Source organism: Octopus bimaculoides, chromosome 15 (genome assembly GCF_001194135.2).
Source record: "Octopus bimaculoides isolate UCB-OBI-ISO-001 chromosome 15, ASM119413v2, whole genome shotgun sequence".
NCBI lineage: Eukaryota > Metazoa > Mollusca > Cephalopoda > Octopoda > Octopodidae > Octopus > Octopus bimaculoides.
In genome coordinates, this window is record NC_068995.1 from 28,088,158 (window position 1) to 28,106,395 (window position 18,238).

The 18,238-nt window shown below is 32.5% G+C and overlaps 1 protein-coding gene across 1 annotated transcript in view; it reads right to left on the minus strand.

The window, feature by feature from the left end:
- LOC106881258 (uncharacterized) overlaps positions 1-18,238 on the minus strand; it is a 63,632-nt gene that overhangs the window by 25,148 nt on the left and 20,246 nt on the right. The window contains exons 4-5 of the mRNA XM_014931579.2: positions 13,902-13,977; positions 5,219-5,326 (exon numbers count right to left, since the gene is read on the minus strand). Of these exons, the coding sequence (XP_014787065.1) occupies positions 5,219-5,326; positions 13,902-13,977 (184 nt within the window). The remainder of the gene's footprint in view (positions 1-5,218; positions 5,327-13,901; positions 13,978-18,238) is intronic.

Consider the following 18,238-nt stretch of genomic DNA (forward strand, 5'->3'; position numbering starts at 1 on the left):
ATCAGGCTGATGAGGAATAGATAAATGGTAAGAATTTGTTAAATCCGAAACCTGGTTCCTGTTTAATAATGATTTTTTTAGGTGATTTTAAATGTCTTGCCCGCTCACGTTTTTGGTATGCTGCTATATTTCATGTTGAGAACCTTTTAGGTCTTAATAGACACAAAATGTGATCTATTTCTAGCGCATTAATTGTCCATGTTAGTGGTCGACGTTATTTTTAAAATATATATATATATATATATAGATGTAGGCATGGCCGTGTGGTTAGAAGCTTGCTTCCCAACCACATGGTTCTGGGTTCAGTCCAACTGCATGGCACCTTGGGCAAGTGTCTTCTACTATAGCCTTCGGCTGACCAAAGCCTTATGAGTGGATTTGGCTGACGGAAATTGAAAGAAGCCCATCGTATATATATATTTATATTTGTGCTTGTGTTTGTCCACCCTATCATCGCTTAACAATTGATGCTGGTATGTTTACGCCCTCATAACTTAGCGGTTTGGCAAAAGAGACTGATAGAATAAGTACTAGGCTTACAAAGAATAAGTCCTGGGGTCAATTTGTTTAACTAAAACCCCTTAAGGTGGTGCTTCAGCATGGCCGCAGTCTATGAAACAAGTAAAAGAATAAAATATAACCACACAGAATAATAAGAATAAAATAATAAAATACAGCCACACAGCCATAGAAGTGGCAATGTGGCCAAGAGATTAATTTCCTAACCATGTGGTTTTTGGGTTCAGTTCCATAATATGGCATATTGACAAAGTGTCTTTTATGATAGCTTCAGGCTATTGTAAAAAAATGTCTTATGAGTGGATCTGGTTGACAGAACCTGAAAGAAGCCCACCAAATGTGTATGTATGCATGCATGTGTGTCAATATGTTTGTTTACATCTGCACTTCAAGTTACAAGCAGTGATGTTAACATTTCCCAGTCAACAAATTGTCCATTGGCTTCACACCTTTGAAGATAATTAAAATGAAAGATCTCTTACTTCCATTCAATCTTTTAAAAATCCTATTATATTTTTGGATTAAATAATATTAGGAATTGTATGTTAAAAATTGTTGAGATATTTGGTGCATTGAAGAAGTATAAGCAATATAGTGCACATAAATTTTAACAACGAAATCTTACATGGACCTCCAAGGGTCATGTAGACTCTTGTTGAGAACCAGTTGTCTAACTTAAGCTAGAGTAGAAAAATGAAATAAACACAAATTATATCCTCATCATCACTGTCATTGTTTTAACATTCACTTTTCCATGTGTTGAGTGGAATTTGGTGAGGCAGATTTTCTACAACTGGAAGCCCTTCTGGTTGTCAACCTTCACCTATTTCCAACTAAAGTAATATTTTCCCTTGACCAAACATGATTTCACAGAATACTGGAAATAGAGGAAACCGTTTGCATGACAGTGACACTTGTTTACAACTAACATGTGATATCAAGGTAAGGAGACAGTAACACACATACACACACAAATATATATATCACACATACACGTCTACCAAATGCACTCACAAAACTTTGGTTGGTCTACAGCTATAGTGAAAAACACTTGCCCAAGGTGCCAGGGAAAATGTCTTCTACTTCAACCCTGGTCCTACCAAGGCCTTGTGAGTGGACTCAGCAAAACACAAAAGAAGGCCATTGTATATATGTCACAGAACCTCTCAAAACTAGACACCATTATCTAAGTGTTATCCAAGCCTTATATGGATATCATTATGGTTTCCACAACTAGGCAGTAATATTCAATCCAGTAGTGTCAACAACATTAATAACAAAAGTGCTGCTTGGGAGTCAATAGAAATCAATAGGAGTGAAACATTAGCATAGTATATCCATTACACCAACATCAAATTAAACAAATTAATATTAACTTATAGTTACAAAACAGTATCTATAAAACAAAGAACTCTCAAACAAAGGACATTGTGATCCTAAAATTATAGTACAAAATAGAGCTAGTGAACTAAACTTATTGAGGACAAAATCATTCAAAACCTGATACCAAATATAGTAACACCAACACAAGGAACAGCAAACTTAGAACTTAAAACATATAGACTATTTGAAGAACATAGACTACTAGATATGTTGCTTCTCAATCTATATCATATTACAAACATGAAATTACACCAAAAACAAGCCTAATATAAACTAGTGGAACAGTTTATATACCTCTAAACCAACATCCTTGAAAAATGTACAAGGAAAAAGACAAGCATAAATCAATAAATAAAATATGTTCAGTTATATAAAATAAATTAACCAAATAAACTGTAAATCAGAAGTAAAACAAAATAAAATTATATTAGAATTAAATTAAATTAAAAATTATATATAAAATAAAATAGACATGGCAAAAACCACCTAACTAAAACAAATTATAACATAAATAAATGTCTTAATTACAAAGAGACTCAATCAATTAAATGGCAACATGCCTGTTATCTGAGAACAACTCAAACTAAACTTAAATTTATAGAATAAACAAATATATTTGGAATTTAAACTAGCACATACTCCTAAAATCTATAAACATTTATGAGGTGTGTGGCTTAGTGACCGGGGTATTCAGCTCACAACCATAAAGCTGAGTTTGATTCTCAGCTGTGCATTGTCCTTGAGCAAGATACTTTATTTCTCATTGCTTCAATTTACTCAGCTGGCAAAAATGAGTTGTACAAGCAATTCTTCTTTAACCAACCTTTTATCATTGTAACCTTGTTTTTTCACATGTACCATTAAATTTTGAATCCTATCTAAAAACATTCCAACTATATTTATTATTCTACTCTATCTAATTACTTAACTGGAAAACATACAACCGATCCACAGAGAAATTGTAGCCCATGGCAATGATGCAATGCATCAAAATTGTTTGACCAAACCTATCCTTTTACTACAGCATAGATCATTAAGGATATCGAATTTGCATGAAGACAAATATAAAATCTGTTAAAAAAGGGCTACAATTACCACACATTAGAATCCCCTTAATTTGTCTAAAACTATCCCAGCAGATGTAACATTTATTATTAACAATAAAGCTGACCATCTCCTTTAGTCTACTTTTACTAAAACATGTATAACCATCAAATCTACACTTAGACAAAAAAAAAAAAACCTTCACCTTTTTAATAGAAATATACTTATAACCCTTATCAAACACTAAATATATCTTTTCAAATCAAGATTAGTGTAGTGTAGAAAAATCATAAACATGCATGATCTTAATTACTTTAACACTTTGTAGTTTAAAAATTTGTTATTGGACCTTATGCTCCAAAATAGGCTTACCCCAGAATTCCAAAAGATTAATTCACAGTGTCCATAAAGTATTATCTAACAGTATTTAAAGCTCCATTAAGCAATAAAGATAGTAGCTAGGACATTTTCTGGAACCGCAATAAATCTACTTTTATATAGTACCTAGAAATCAAAAACAATTTTCCACTTCAGGTATTAATTTTCTTATTACCTTGGTAGTTTTATTCAGTACAATCCTATATGTACTATTACCTTTAAAGCTAAAGTCACTGCTTACTCACCAGTCATAACCTAATACCATTTTGAAATATATTTTCCCTGCTGCTTTATCTGCCAGTATTATAATGTACTTATCATGTAATGCACTAATATACTCCTTAACTTCAGGTTTACTTAAAGCTGATTCACTTCCTATTGAGTCATTCATTCTTCTAATATGTTTCACTGATTAAATAAAAACTTCTCTGGAGAGTTTTCAATGACTAGTTCAAATACGTATGCAAGTGTAAAAAGACCATAATTGTATGGGCCAGCATGGAGATTAGTAATTTGAACTTGAACTGAAGGAATTATGTTTGTTTGTGGCAAGTAGAGTGTTGTTATCTGTGTAGTTAGCTCTTGTAATGCTGGTAAATTTAAGTTGTCATAAACATCTCTGAAAAAATTGGTTGATAAAATAGAATTATTGTTTTTGATGTGATGGATAAACAATGTGCAGTTTGGACTATATGTTAGAAATTCCATGTGAGAAAAAATGGTAGGTTGTATTGGAATTTCAGGAAAATTTTCAGCTATTATTTTTCAAGCCAGTGCCAACAAGTTTGTTACATAACATTTACCCCAAAAGTAAAAATGACTTCTCCTCATATTTCAAACCAAATGTTCTCAACCAATATGTTCCCTTGTTCATTAGCTCAGAGGAATGAGAAATCAACTTTTTCTCAAAGTTTGTCAGACAATTATACAAATTCTTCTTAATGTCTGCACCAAGCGGTATTAATTTTGAATTATAGTGTTGAATAATAGTGTCCATTATGTAAAATGAATTGCTCTCACCAATCAATTTAAACTTTTGAAGCAATGAATCGTCAGGCTGTGATGTACACACATTGGTATGTTTGATATAAGATCTTCAGGTATAATCTGTTCTTATCTGCATGTATCCAGAAATGATAAATGGCTTCTCATTTTTTAAAATTCATATTTGAATGGTACAAAATCCATTGGTTCAGGATTGGGCTCGACACTGGGGTCTAGTGAAACTACTGGGCTGACAAAATAACAGGTGAATTTCATCACATTTACACAAGACTATTTGACTAAATATTCTTTTTGCTTTTACCATGCTTGTATACTGATTTTATTAATATCATGCTACTAAAAACATTTCATGGACTACATAGAATAACATATAGGTCATTGTTGCTTAACTCTGGATAAACTTTGATTAAAGGCATTAGAACTATGTCCATGCCTTCTTTGTTTCAGGTAAAGTGTAGCTCTGAGTACATTATATCCAATGTAAATAATGTTTTCCTTTTAAGCTAGTAGTGTGAGGTTCTAGAGAATTGGTGTGCAATTTCAAGCAAATATTTATCCATGCAAATATTATCCTCATTTTCCTAATAGATTGCTTGTTCATTACAAGGTAATTCTCCTACATAAACCCGTGCATATTTTCTAGATAATTAAACTGAGACATAACATTAAATGTTTGTAGTCATGAATCCACAACCATTAAATTATCCATCTGACTATTAAATTAACTTCCATTTGAAATACCTTAAAAAATGTTTGGAAATGCACTTTTTAATAATATGAATCTTTCATAAATAGAGGATTGTGAAGACTAGCAGTTCTCTGTAACTAATTAAAAAATAAAAGTAACCATAAAAGAAATATTTTGGAATCCTTTTTGGATCTTCCTTACTTGTATTTGAAGAGAGTTATAAGACTCCTTTAAAATATCAATTTCTGATAGAAATTTCTTGGTAGCTGGTTGTTCATCGGCTGATAGATGTGTTTGCTTCAGATGGAACTGAAAAGAAACATGGAATAAATTTACAAAAAAAAGTAGATAAAGGAGTGAAACTTCTTGATCTTATAATTAAGAAAATAAGTTTTTAACCAACAGCTTTCATTAAAATTGAAATTAAGCACTATATGCAGATTAGCTTGTTTGAATGGCTTTACAATAGTTTTCTTCATTGTTGCAGGCTAGATCTAAACTGGAATTCTGAAACAGACAGCTTGTTCATGCCTGCACACTGATTTTATCAATATCTTGAACTACAGTGATTAACCAGATGTGTTGTTGCTAAAGTGGATAAACTTTCTTCAAAAGTATTCTATGTCCATACCATATGCAAATCTAGTTGATTTCAAGATTTGTCAAAGCATTTTTTACAATTATGTGTCCTTCTTGACAGCTGTCCTTCAATAAATAAACACTACTTATGATTAAAGATGAATGAAAGAGAAAACAACTTCAATTATGGGTCAGTTGATCTGCTGTTTGGTACCAAATGACTAACATTATCAAGTTAGGATATTAAGCTCTTTATAAAATATTTGAAATTTCTAAAAATTATTCTTTCTCTAAAGATAAAAACTGTTTTCAAAATGAAATATCTCTCAATTTCAAATCATGATATTATCACTTGCAATAACTACTGATGATGTCATTAGTCACTCACTCAACTTCAAAACATTCACAAACTGCAACACATACTATACTAGAATGAAAAATGCGAGTAAGGGATAACAACAACAATATTTAGTAAACCTGGAAAAATACAGGACAAGAAGTAAGCCTAAAATAAAAGAAAAGAGCTTAAAATACTGCAGCTAAATATAAAATTCAATAAAAATAATCTGATGCTTTATCATAAATTCCCATGTATCAAGTAAAAACTGCTTTAAGATTTTTGAAATAGAGATTCATTTTTGCCTGTCTATTATTAATATAATGCTATAAGGATGATCTTTATTTTCTTTCATTATGATTAACTCTATGACATCTGCATTTGATCTGACAAACAGTTAACTAACTAAAAATAAAAATTTTAAAAGTGAAGTAAAATAATTTTGCCAAAAATAAAATGAAAACATTTAATTACTTAAATAGGCTTAAATTTTACAATAGTCAAACATTTAATTTATTTACCCACTTTCTTTATATTTGTAAAATATTTTAGTAAATAAAAAAAATTTAACTACTAATGTTACAAAATATAACCACTTTATTTTCATATATTAAAATGATTTAAAATTTATTTACAGTTAAGCTTAGCAATAGTGAAATAATTTGGGTGAAAGATGGTTGATCAGTATTGAATGGCTTGGCTTTTTTGAATATTTTATTTAATTGGCAACCCATTCAAATTTTATTTGAGCAGCAATATTTTACGCTCTTTTCTTTTATTTTAGGCTTACTTCTTGTCCCGTATTTTTCCAGGTTTATTAAATACTTAAGAATATTGTTAGCCCTTGCTTGCATTTTTCATTCTAGTCCACTTTTTTTACAGGTGGTGCAGAAAAAATTAGTAGTTTTTATTCTAATGATAAATTTAGCTTACTTTTTTTATATTATTTCATTTCTTATTGATCTTTAATTGATTCCTATTCATTTTTGTTAGAAATTCTAAATTGAATAGTATTTTCTTTACATTGAGTATTATGAAATCTGCCTATTTAGAAATAATTTTTTAATTAATATTTATCAGAAATAAAATTTTTTAAAAAGAGAGCTGTAATAAAAAAACTATAAAGCACTAATTATAAGTAATGAGGAAAAAATGAATTAGGAGAAAAGGTCAACTAAAAAAAACAAAGCAAAACAATTATAGACTGGATTTTATGTTTGCCTTGGATTGACAAGTTGTCATTTAACCCTTTTGCCACCAACCCGGCTGAAAAATTTTTTGGTTCAAATGACCAACCTGGCTGTAGCTGGCCGAGAGTACCCATAGATATTTAAATGTGAATTTGAACACAAATTTTGTTAATACATCCATGGAAACATGTGATTTCACTTTGTAAATAGTTGAGTAATAGTATCCGATATTATTTGTCGTGATATCTGAACTCAGTGAATTTTAGGAGATTTTTTTCCACATTTTTTCAGCGTCAATTTTTTCAACTTTGAAAATGGATAGGAGTTTCATGCTGTCAAGCAGTGATTCTGAATTTGAGGGTTTGTCAACGGAAGATATAGAGATATTGAGAAAAAGAATGAATGAAGTACAAAAGCACATGGTGTACAAGAATCATCATCATCATCATCGTTTAACGTCCGCTTTCCAGAGGCTGCACCAAGCTCAATCTGATCTGGCAAAGTTTCTACAGCTGGATGCCCTTCCTAATGCCAACTACTCCGAGAGTGTAGTAGATGCTTTTACATGACACCGGCACAAAAGCCAGTCAGGCGGTTTTGGTAATGACCACGCTCAAAAGATGTTTTTTACATGCTACCTGCATGGGAGTCAGTCCGGAGGCACTGGCAATGACCACACTCGAATGTTGTTTTCCACATGCCACCGGCACATGTGCCAGTAGGGTGACTCTGGCAAGGATCACGCTCAAATGGTGCTTTTCACATGCCACTGGCATGGGAGCCAATCCGTGGCCCTGGCAACAATCACGCTTGGATGTGCTTTTAACGTTCCACTGGCACGAGTGCCAATCAGGCGGTACTGTTATCAGCCATGCCAGCGATTCTGATTTGTTTTCACTTGCCTCAATAGGTCTTTGCAAGCAAAGTTCATTGTCCAATGAATGAGGGGTACTCATAAGTGGGTTAGTTACACCCACTGGCATAGGCCATGGGCCATGGTCACACTTGGCTTGTTGGATCTTCCCAGGCACAGCATATCTCCAAAGGTCTCGGTCACTAGTCATATTTTGCTCAGTTTACCAGTATTGACCTGTAATTAGAGTCAGTTTGAGACAATAGTTATGCAATAGAATTGATTAAGAACCCTTTCTTCAATTGTGCTCCAAAAATCACATTAATATGTTGATAAGTAAAAAGGTTACAGTTGTTTAATGAAACTGGTCTAAATTCATGATTATTTTAGAATTTAATTGAAACTCATGAGGGGTGTACTTTGATCAGAAATACAGTAATGAAAGGGTTAAGTATCTTTGTAATTGCAAGTAAGACAGATAATTACAATTATATAAATATTTATAAACATAATTAATATTAGATCTGCTGTAATACATATAATTTATAAAGTTTGTATAGTTATTTAATGCGCCAAGAAAAAACATACGAAAAAAATGAAAACACACAAATTCCATGTAAAAAAATAAGAAATAAATTTATGCATAAAGAAAAAAGTAGCTAATAATAATGCTAAGAGAATGAAAAAACATTTTTTAGAGCAATAAGAGCATTCTAGTTTGCTTTTTCACTTTGTGATATCGGACAATGTGAAAAGAGAGAAAAGCTAGGGCCCATCTTCATAAGAAAAATAGTCTGGGGAATGTCCAGTTACGCAGGGTCCATTAACCCATTCCCTAGTGTTTTGTAGCAGTAGAAGTCAGTTGTCACAGCAGTCACACTCCGAACATAGGTGTAAACAAAACAAAATGAAACAACAAATTATCACATTTTTTCATTACTTAAAGCTTCTTAACATTTTTCTATCTAATATCTTTTAATGAGGTCTTCACCAAAAGATTCTACTCATCGAGTTCTATAAGGGTGTAATTGAAGTATAGTTTGCTTTTCAAATACCTGAGATATTTTGAGTCAAAGTCAATTTTAGGCATTACTTAACAATTTTTTGGCTACTTAAACCTGCATAACTTTTTTTCTATCTAATATCTTTTAATGAGGCCTTCACCAAAAGAATCTACTTGTTAAATTTTTCTAAAAGGGCATATTTAAAATTTAGTTTTTCCTTTTAATAACTGAGAAATTATGAGTGAAAGTAAATTTTAAATGTTACCCATTTTTGGCCTACATTTTTTTTATCATAACCAAAATCAGATTATCTTATGTTAAAATGTAGCCCATCACTGCTTCATCATAGTACAAAAAACTGAATTAAGATTGAGCTAAAACTGAATTAGTGGTAAAGCATTGAATTGGCTGCGAATGAGTAAAAATTGACCTTAAGAATATTATTCACACATTGCCATGTATGAATGATAAACACAACAAAACAAAACAATTATCACTCTCTTTTCATTACTTAAAGCTGCATAACATTTTTCGAGTTCTTCTAAAAGGGTGTAATTGAAGTATAGTTTGCTTTTCAAATACCTGAGATATTTTGAGTTAAAGTCAATTTTAGGCGTCACCAATTTTTTGGCTACTTAAACCTGCATAACATTTTACTATCTAATATCTTTTAACAAGGCCTTCACCAAAAGATTCTACTTGTCGAGTTCTTCTAAAAGAGTATAATCAAAGTATAGTTTTTTCTCTTAAATAACCAAGAAATTACGAGTGAAGGTACATGTCAGGCATTACTCTCCCATTTTTGGCCCTACATTTTTTATAACTTTTTTTCTACTGAATCAAAATTAGATTATTTTATGTTGGAATGCAGCTTACCACTGGTTCATCATAGTGCAAAAAACTGAATTAAGATAGAGCTGAATTAGTGGTAAAGCATCAAACTCACTGCAAATGAGTAAAAGTTGACCTTAAGAATATTATTCACACACCATGTGTGAATGATTTCAGATTTCCATCATCAACATTTTAACATTCATTTTCCTACATTGCATGTATTGAATAGTCTGTAGTATAGCATACCACAACTTATTTTAATCTTTTGTCATTTCATCCAGAGCAATACAGTCATTTCTTTATACTTTTAATGTCTAGCAGCTCACTCAGTCCATCTATGCTCTATCTCATCATCATCATTGTTTGATGTCCGTTTTCCATGCTGGCATGGGTTGGATGGTTTGATTGAGGTCTGGAGAGCCAGCGGCTGCACCAGGCTCCAATCTGATCTCGCAATGTTTCTACAGCTGGATGCCCTTCCTAAGACCAACCACTCCGAGAATGTAGTGGGTGCTTTTTACATACCACAGGCACAAGAGCCAGTCAGGCAGACCTGGCATCGATCATGTTCAGGTGGGGCTTTTTACATGCCACTGGTACAGGAGCCAGCCAGGCAAATCTGGCATCGACCATGTTTGGATGATGCTTTTTATGTGCCACCGGCATGGGAGCCAGTCAGGGGGCATTGGTCATAGTTACAATATTGGTTTTATTTGACTCAACAGGTCTTCTCAAGCATATCATATCGCCTGACACATCAGGGGCACTCTTAACTGGGCCAGACATGCATGGCTGCGATCTCACTTTAGTTGCAGGGTCTTCTCAATCACAGCATATCTCCAAAGGTCTCCGTCTCCAGTCATTGCCTCTGTAAGGCCCAATGTTTGAAGATCATGCTTCACCACCTCATCCCATGTCTTCCTGGGTTACCCCTTCCACAGTTAGGGAGTGGCACTTCCTCACACAGCTGTTCTCATCCATGCGTAACACATGACCATACCAGTGCAGTTGTCTCTCTTGAACACCACATCTGATGCTTCTTATGCCTAACTTTTCTTTCAGGGTGCTTACACTCTGTCATGTATGCACACTGACACTACACATTCAGCTGATCATACTAGCTTAATTTCTTTCAAGCCTACACATGTCCTCAGCAGTCATGGCCCATGTTTCACTGCTGTGTAGCATGGCAGTTTGCACACATACAACATACAGTCCACCTTTCATCCTGAATGAGAGAGACCCTTAGTTGCCAGCAGAAGTAGGAGCTCTCTGAACTTTGCCCAGGCTATTCTTATTCTAGCCACTACACACTCAGAGCAATCACCCCCACCACAGACTTAGTTGCCTAGGTAGCAGAAGCTATTAACTACTTCTAGTTTCTCCCCATGGCATGTGATGGAATCTGTTTTCTGTACGTCTTCAGTACTTATTGCCCCTGTGCATCTGCCACACACAAAAACTATCTTCCCGGTTAACTTCCTTTGATATTGTTGCACCTTTTATGTGTCCATAGCTTACACTGGATACATCGTATGGAGTTTCTACCCATGCCTTTTCTACAGATCAAGCAGGGCATTCTACCTGAAGGTGTCTGTGATTTGACAGAATTCCTACTTACTTTTGTTTTTGCTAGGTTAACCCTAAGGCCCTTCGATTCTAGACCTTGCTGCCACACCCTAAATTTCGTCTCTAGTTCTGGCAGTGACTCAGCTATTAGAGCAAAGTCATCATTATAGAGGAGCTCCCAAGGGCAGCCTGTCTTTAATTCCTCTGTTATTGCCTGGAGGACTATAACGAATAAGAGGGGGCTCAAGACTGATCCTTGGTGAACCCCTACTTCTATTCGGAATTTTTTTACTATACTTGTTGCCAACTCTCACCTTAGTGACAGCATCCCTGTACAGGGTTGTACAGCTCTTACGAAACACTCATCTATCCCCAGTTTCTGCATTGACCACCAGATAAGGGATTGGGGGACCCTGTCAAAGGCTTTCTCCAAGTCAACAAAAGTCAAGTACAGAGGTTTATCTTTAGCTAGATATTTCTTCTGCAGTTGCCCTACCAGAAATATAGCATCAGTGGTGCTTCTGCCTGGCACAAAACCAAACTGCATCTCATCTAGGCTAACTCTCTTCCTAATTAGTTGGGCTATGACCCTCTCGGTAACTTTCATTACCTGATCCAATAATTTGATACCTCTGTAGTTATTTCTATCTAAAGCATCACCCTTGTAGCAGTTGACTATGGTGCTGCTACACCAGTCATTGGGTGTGACTCTTTCATGTATCACCTGATTGACTATAGGAGTGACTAGGCTATGGCTGACACTGCCAGATATTTTAAGCATCTCTGTGGTGATTCTTGATGGACTGGGGGCTTTCCGTGTCTTCATATCCTTAATTGTTTTATCTACCAGGGTACTGCAGATTCAGGTAGCTGGCCCCTCAATTGAGCCAACCTTTGGCAGACTCTGCTCCTCCCATTCATTCTCCACATTCAGCAGTCTTTCATAATGGCATCTCCAAGCCTCTTTCTTTACAGAATCATTAAGCGCAAGGGCACCATCATCCATGTAGACACATTTATCTCCTATGATATCATGGTGTTCTCTCACACACTGTCTTGCAATCCGAAATACCTCAGTTCTTTGGCCCTAACGTCACTGAACATTGGCAAACTTCTTCTTTTCTGCTACTCCCTTGGCTAAATATACCTGTGTCTTAGCTTCCCTTTTGGCTATCTGATAGATTCTTCTGCTACCCCCGCTCTTCCAGGCCATTTTCTTTGCTCTAATGGCCCAGTCTATAGTATTGTTCCACCACCATGTTACCCTAGGTCTGGAAGGGACTTTGCACCAGCCACAGATTTGGTCTGTGGCATTTAGCAAGCTGTCTCGCAGGAATTCCCAGCTGCCTTCTATGTCACAGGACTGTAGCTCCTCCTCCCTCTCATCAAATTTCTTGGTAAGGATATCCCTAAATCTTTGACTAGGTGAAGGGTTCTTAAGCTTCCAAGTCCTTCTTTTCTAGATTGATCTGCTTTTTGGCTTCCTTCTGGCCTGTTTAATATCACTAATAACTAGTCTATGCTGGGGGGTACATTCTTCACTAGTGAGCGTCTTTGTATTTGAGAGCAACCATGCATCCCGCTGTTTGGTGAGAATGAAATCAATCTGGCTAGCAGAGTCACCTGATTGATAGGTTATCAGGTGGCTAGCTGGCTTCCTGAAGTTGGTGTTGCAGATCAATAGGCTATTTGCATTGCAGAACTCCAGGAATCTAGTTCCCTCTTCATTTCTGAAACCAACTCCATGGTCCCCACCATGGAAGATAGCAGGTTGCTGTCTTACATGCCCATTAAAATCTCCAGTCACAAAGATGAAACCATTGTAATACTACTTCAGAACAATAGGTCACAGCTAATTCCAGGCTTTTTAGTTATTCTGTAATTGCTGCCCATATCTTACCTTAAATGGGCAAAATTTTGTAGCCAGTATAGGTAGTATTTCTGTGTTTTTTCCCCATGCATTTCTTAATCTACATATACTTTCACTTCAATCATCTGCCTTCATTAGATTACAGAAACTATTTTCACATCTACAAAGCCATCTTTCTTTCATGGTATATTTCCATTGCTAACTACATTAGTCACAACTGAAGATTTTGTTTATGATGATTTTCTGGAAAACCTGTATTTGTTCTTAATTCATGTATCATTGTACCAACAACTATAGCAAAGAGCAGTGGAATGGTGATTACCTTTATCATGATCATTCATGTAAAAAGATTTCCGCATTGTATTTAGATATAAAAAATACTAGTGGTAACATAGAACACTTCCAGTAGATTGGTATTGAAAGGGTACACATTCTCATCATACTCATTTTACTTTTTCCTAGTACACAAATTAACTGATAACTTTTTGTTTACATGAGTGAAAAATTTTGTATGAAATTTCTGCTTCTACATTTCCATCCATAACTTTCAAAATTATCTTCTTACTTTCTATAATGTAGGAGGACACTACAGTGACCATAGGTTCATCCATTTTCTCTGGAATAAAAATTATAAAGAAGAAAACTTACTTTGTTGCACAAAACTTGTACAATTTCCATAAGCTGCCTCAGAAGATTGGATTTTTTATCACATTGCATCTGCTGTCTGAAATGCCAATAACAATAGTGAAAAAAAAAAAAGAAAAGAAAATAATAATAAGAAGGCTACAAGAAATGACTAGGAAAGTAGATTCTGTTATCAAGAGGATAGATACTTTATATTTTATGTTGAGCGCATGATCGATGAACGCCGCTACAGGTAGAAGGGAAGAAATATAAAAATTGCTAGAAACAACAGCCAAATCTCCCTTAAATCACACAAAGTAAACGGAATTTTAAAAATCTAATTACTGCACTGGAAAGTTCACGTCAAGAAAATTCCATTGATGTAAAAATTTTTACGAAAAAGTGGAAAATGTGGATTTCTATAAACTTTTAAAAAGGCTTTACACAGACACACAACTTCACGTTTATTATATATAAGACAACATAATAATATTAGGGAATAAATTCCAAAACTTACAGGGCAAAATTCAATTTAGCAATACTAAATCAAATTTTCCAATATAAAATATATGTATATGATTAAGAGAAAAACCACTATTGAATAATTCAATAAAGAAGAGTTTAATTCATACCCTCCAGAAAATAATTATATCATAAAAACTTTATTCAAAAAATCAACAAAAGAATAAAATACATAAAAGAATAACTAGTAAATGGTATAAAATGACTACGCAAGGATATTCCTATACCATCTAGAAAGGAATATATTTTGAAACTTATTAATAATATTAAAGATTTTATTAATAGTATTAAATGGAAAGCCTACTACAATAATTATATCATATCTAATATTAACGATGTAGAGAATTCTAATTATATCAATTCAAAATTTAAATCTAGAAAGGACCTCCCCCCCCCCCGTATAATAGCGATATACAGGTTTTAGAGAATAAGATTTGGAAGGTGGTGAAGAACATTAAATTTCATAAATACCCAAATAGACATAATGAATATTTAAGAAATCTAGCTATTAGAATAAAAGAAATGCGTAATATGGAAGGAATTATTGTACAATCAGATAAAACTAGGAACCTGTATAAACTAGATGTTAAATTATATGATAACCTATTAGAGAAATAAATAAATAAAAAATATAAAATTGTTCCAGAAAATACTCTTTATAATACAAATAAGGATTCTAAATTAATTATGGTGAAATATAGTTTAGATAATAAAGCTGAATCTTATGTACCTATGCACCCTAGAATTACTTTAAAAGACTATAAGGATAGTTTTTATTCTGACTCTAAAGTTAGACTTATTTGTCCATGTAAATCAGATCTAGGTAAATTAAGTAAGATCATTTTAGATAAATATATCAATAAATTAAATGAAATCAATTACCTTAAACTTTGGAATAGTACTAATGATACTTTAAAATGGTTTAATGATATTAAAGATAAAAATAGATATAAATTCATACAGATAGATATAGACAATTATTATTCTTCTATTAATGAGATTGTACTCAATAAGGCCCTAACTTATGCAATGAATAAGGTAGGTATGACTTATGATAAAGTTAATGTAGTAAAAACGGCTAGGAAATTGTTGATTAGATATAATAATAAATTGTGGGCTAGGAAGGATACTAAGGACTATTTTGATATACATATGGGGGCACCCGATTCTGCACAGGCAACTGATTTAGTGGGTATTTATTCATTATCAGAACTTCAATGAGAAAAATTAAAGTTGGAGGGTGGTTTATATAGGGATGACCTTTTATTAACAACTAAGGATTGCACTAATAGAACAGAATTATATAAGAAGAAACTATATAGTTTTTTTTTAAGATATGGATTAAGCATAACTATATATAATGAGAACTATAATGTTAATTACTTAGATGCTAGTTTGAATTTAATAACAGGTAAGACCCAACCTTTCCATAAAATTAATGAAAACATTAGATATATTAATGCTAATAGTAATCATCCACCCTTGATTAAGAAATCGTTGACAGATAATATAGGTAAAAGAATATCGTTGCTTTCTTCTAATTTTCAGATTTTCCAAAAACACGCACCTTATTATAATGACGCTGAGGGAGGCGGGATATAATAATAATATTAAATTCCTTAATAGTTCTAAATATAATTACAACATAAAAGATTATATTTTCAATAATTCCTATGTTTTTTATAATAAACCTAACATAAATAATCATGATAAATTTTATTTAGGTAATTATAGAATTAATAATAGGGATTATGATAATACAAAACATAAATATAATAATAGTAGACTAAAAAATAAGATTAAATTTAATTCTTTTATTGATAATAATAAATTTTATAATATGAAAAATAAATGTAATAATATAAATAATAAGAACAAAATTTGGCTAATTATTCCTTATGGAGCTCAAGTTAAAACAAAAATTATTAAAGAGATTTTAAATATAAATGAGGAATTCATTAGAGATAATAAAAAATATAATAACATTTTTTCTAGTGATAATTTTGGAGTTGGTTACTTTACTACTAATAATGTTGGTAATATTATTTCTTCTTTTAATAAATTTAAGCTGAATAAGTTTTACAAAAACGAATCAAGTAATTATTCCAATAATAATAATACATACCAGAACATAACTAATTGTACATGTAGAGATAAAAATAAATGTAAATTTAATAATAACTGTAATTTGGAGGATGTAGTATATAAATGTGTAGTGACTTTGCTTGATGATAATAGTATGAATGGTTATGATTTTAAATACTATTCATATAGGGTCGACTGCTAACAAAATTAAATTACGCGTGGCTAAACATATGAATTCTTTTAAGAATAGAAATTTAATTAATTCCACTGGCCTTAGTAAATATATATGGGAACTAAAATATAAAAATATTATGTACAATTTAAATTGGGAGAGTTTGTAAGGTTAAATCTTATCGAATAGGTAGTGCTTCTTGTTTATTATGTACTAATGAATTTAAGGAGATATTATTAACTGATAATAAAAAATTGATTAATTCCCTAGATGAATGAAAAATTAAATGCAGACATAAGTTAAATTACTTATATAATAAGTTTAGTTGAGTTGTGTATTTATATGAACCCTATTTTATGTTACTAATTGTTCTAGCTATGATTTGTAGTAGTAGAATGTGTATAAATTAGCACAAAATAAGAAAGGATATATTACATATTTAGAATAACATTAAACTAGGATGTTTATAAAATAAATAAATAAATAAATAAATTAATGTAAATAGATTGAATTATTATAATTTAGCTTCATTTTGTATATAATAAATAATGTATTTTAGATTTAAGTTATTTAGACTTTAGTATTTTTAAGTAAATGATATGCTACAGTTAATTTTTTTTTCCTTATTCTCACATCTAAAATACATTAAGTCATCTTAACGGTTTAAATTCATATTTCTATCTCATTATTTCGTAATTTTTTTATTTACGCTGTATTTTCATGCGATATATTTTGTATAAATGCTAAGTTCTACGTATTACGTTTAAAATTTATGTTTAAAATTTTAGTTTACAGCAATTCTTCGATAAGATAAGTTGTGTTTTTATTTTAAGAAATATTGTTAAATGTTTTTCGATTATACTCTTTACTCTTTTACTTGTTTCAGTCATTTGACTGCGGCCATGCTGGAGCACCACCTTTAATCGAGCAAATCGACCCCAGGACTTATTCTTTGGATGCCTAGTACTTATTCTATCGGTCACTTTTGCCAAATCGCTAAGTTATAGATATTTAGTATAAGTTACATTGAGTTTTTTATTATTATTTTTATTTTATTTTAGATCTGACGAGTGACTAATTTTGAATAGATTTAACTGTAGATTGATTTGATTATTAATCGAATATGATAATGAAGAATAATATGTATATATGTGCATGTATATACATGTGTGTGTGTGTATGTATATATGTGTGTATGTACATGTGTGTATATATGCACATGTGGATATGTGCATAGGAGAAGTTTAAGGTGTGGAAGCAAGGACTAGAATCGAAGGGCCTTAGAGTCAACCTAGCAAAAACCAAAATCCTAATAAGTAGGAAGGTAGATAAAACACAAACCCCTTCAGGTGGATGGCCCTGCTCAGTATGCAGTAAAGGAGTAGATAGTAACTCTATAAGATGTACCCGGTGCAAGCTATGGACACATAAGAGGTGCAGCAATATCAAAGGCAGATTAACTACGAAGTTAGTTTTTGTTTGTGGCAGATGTTCAGGTGCAATAAATACTGTAAACAAACAGGAAACAACTTCTATCTCATTCCAGGGAGAAAAACTAGAGGTAGTTGATAGCTTCCGCTAT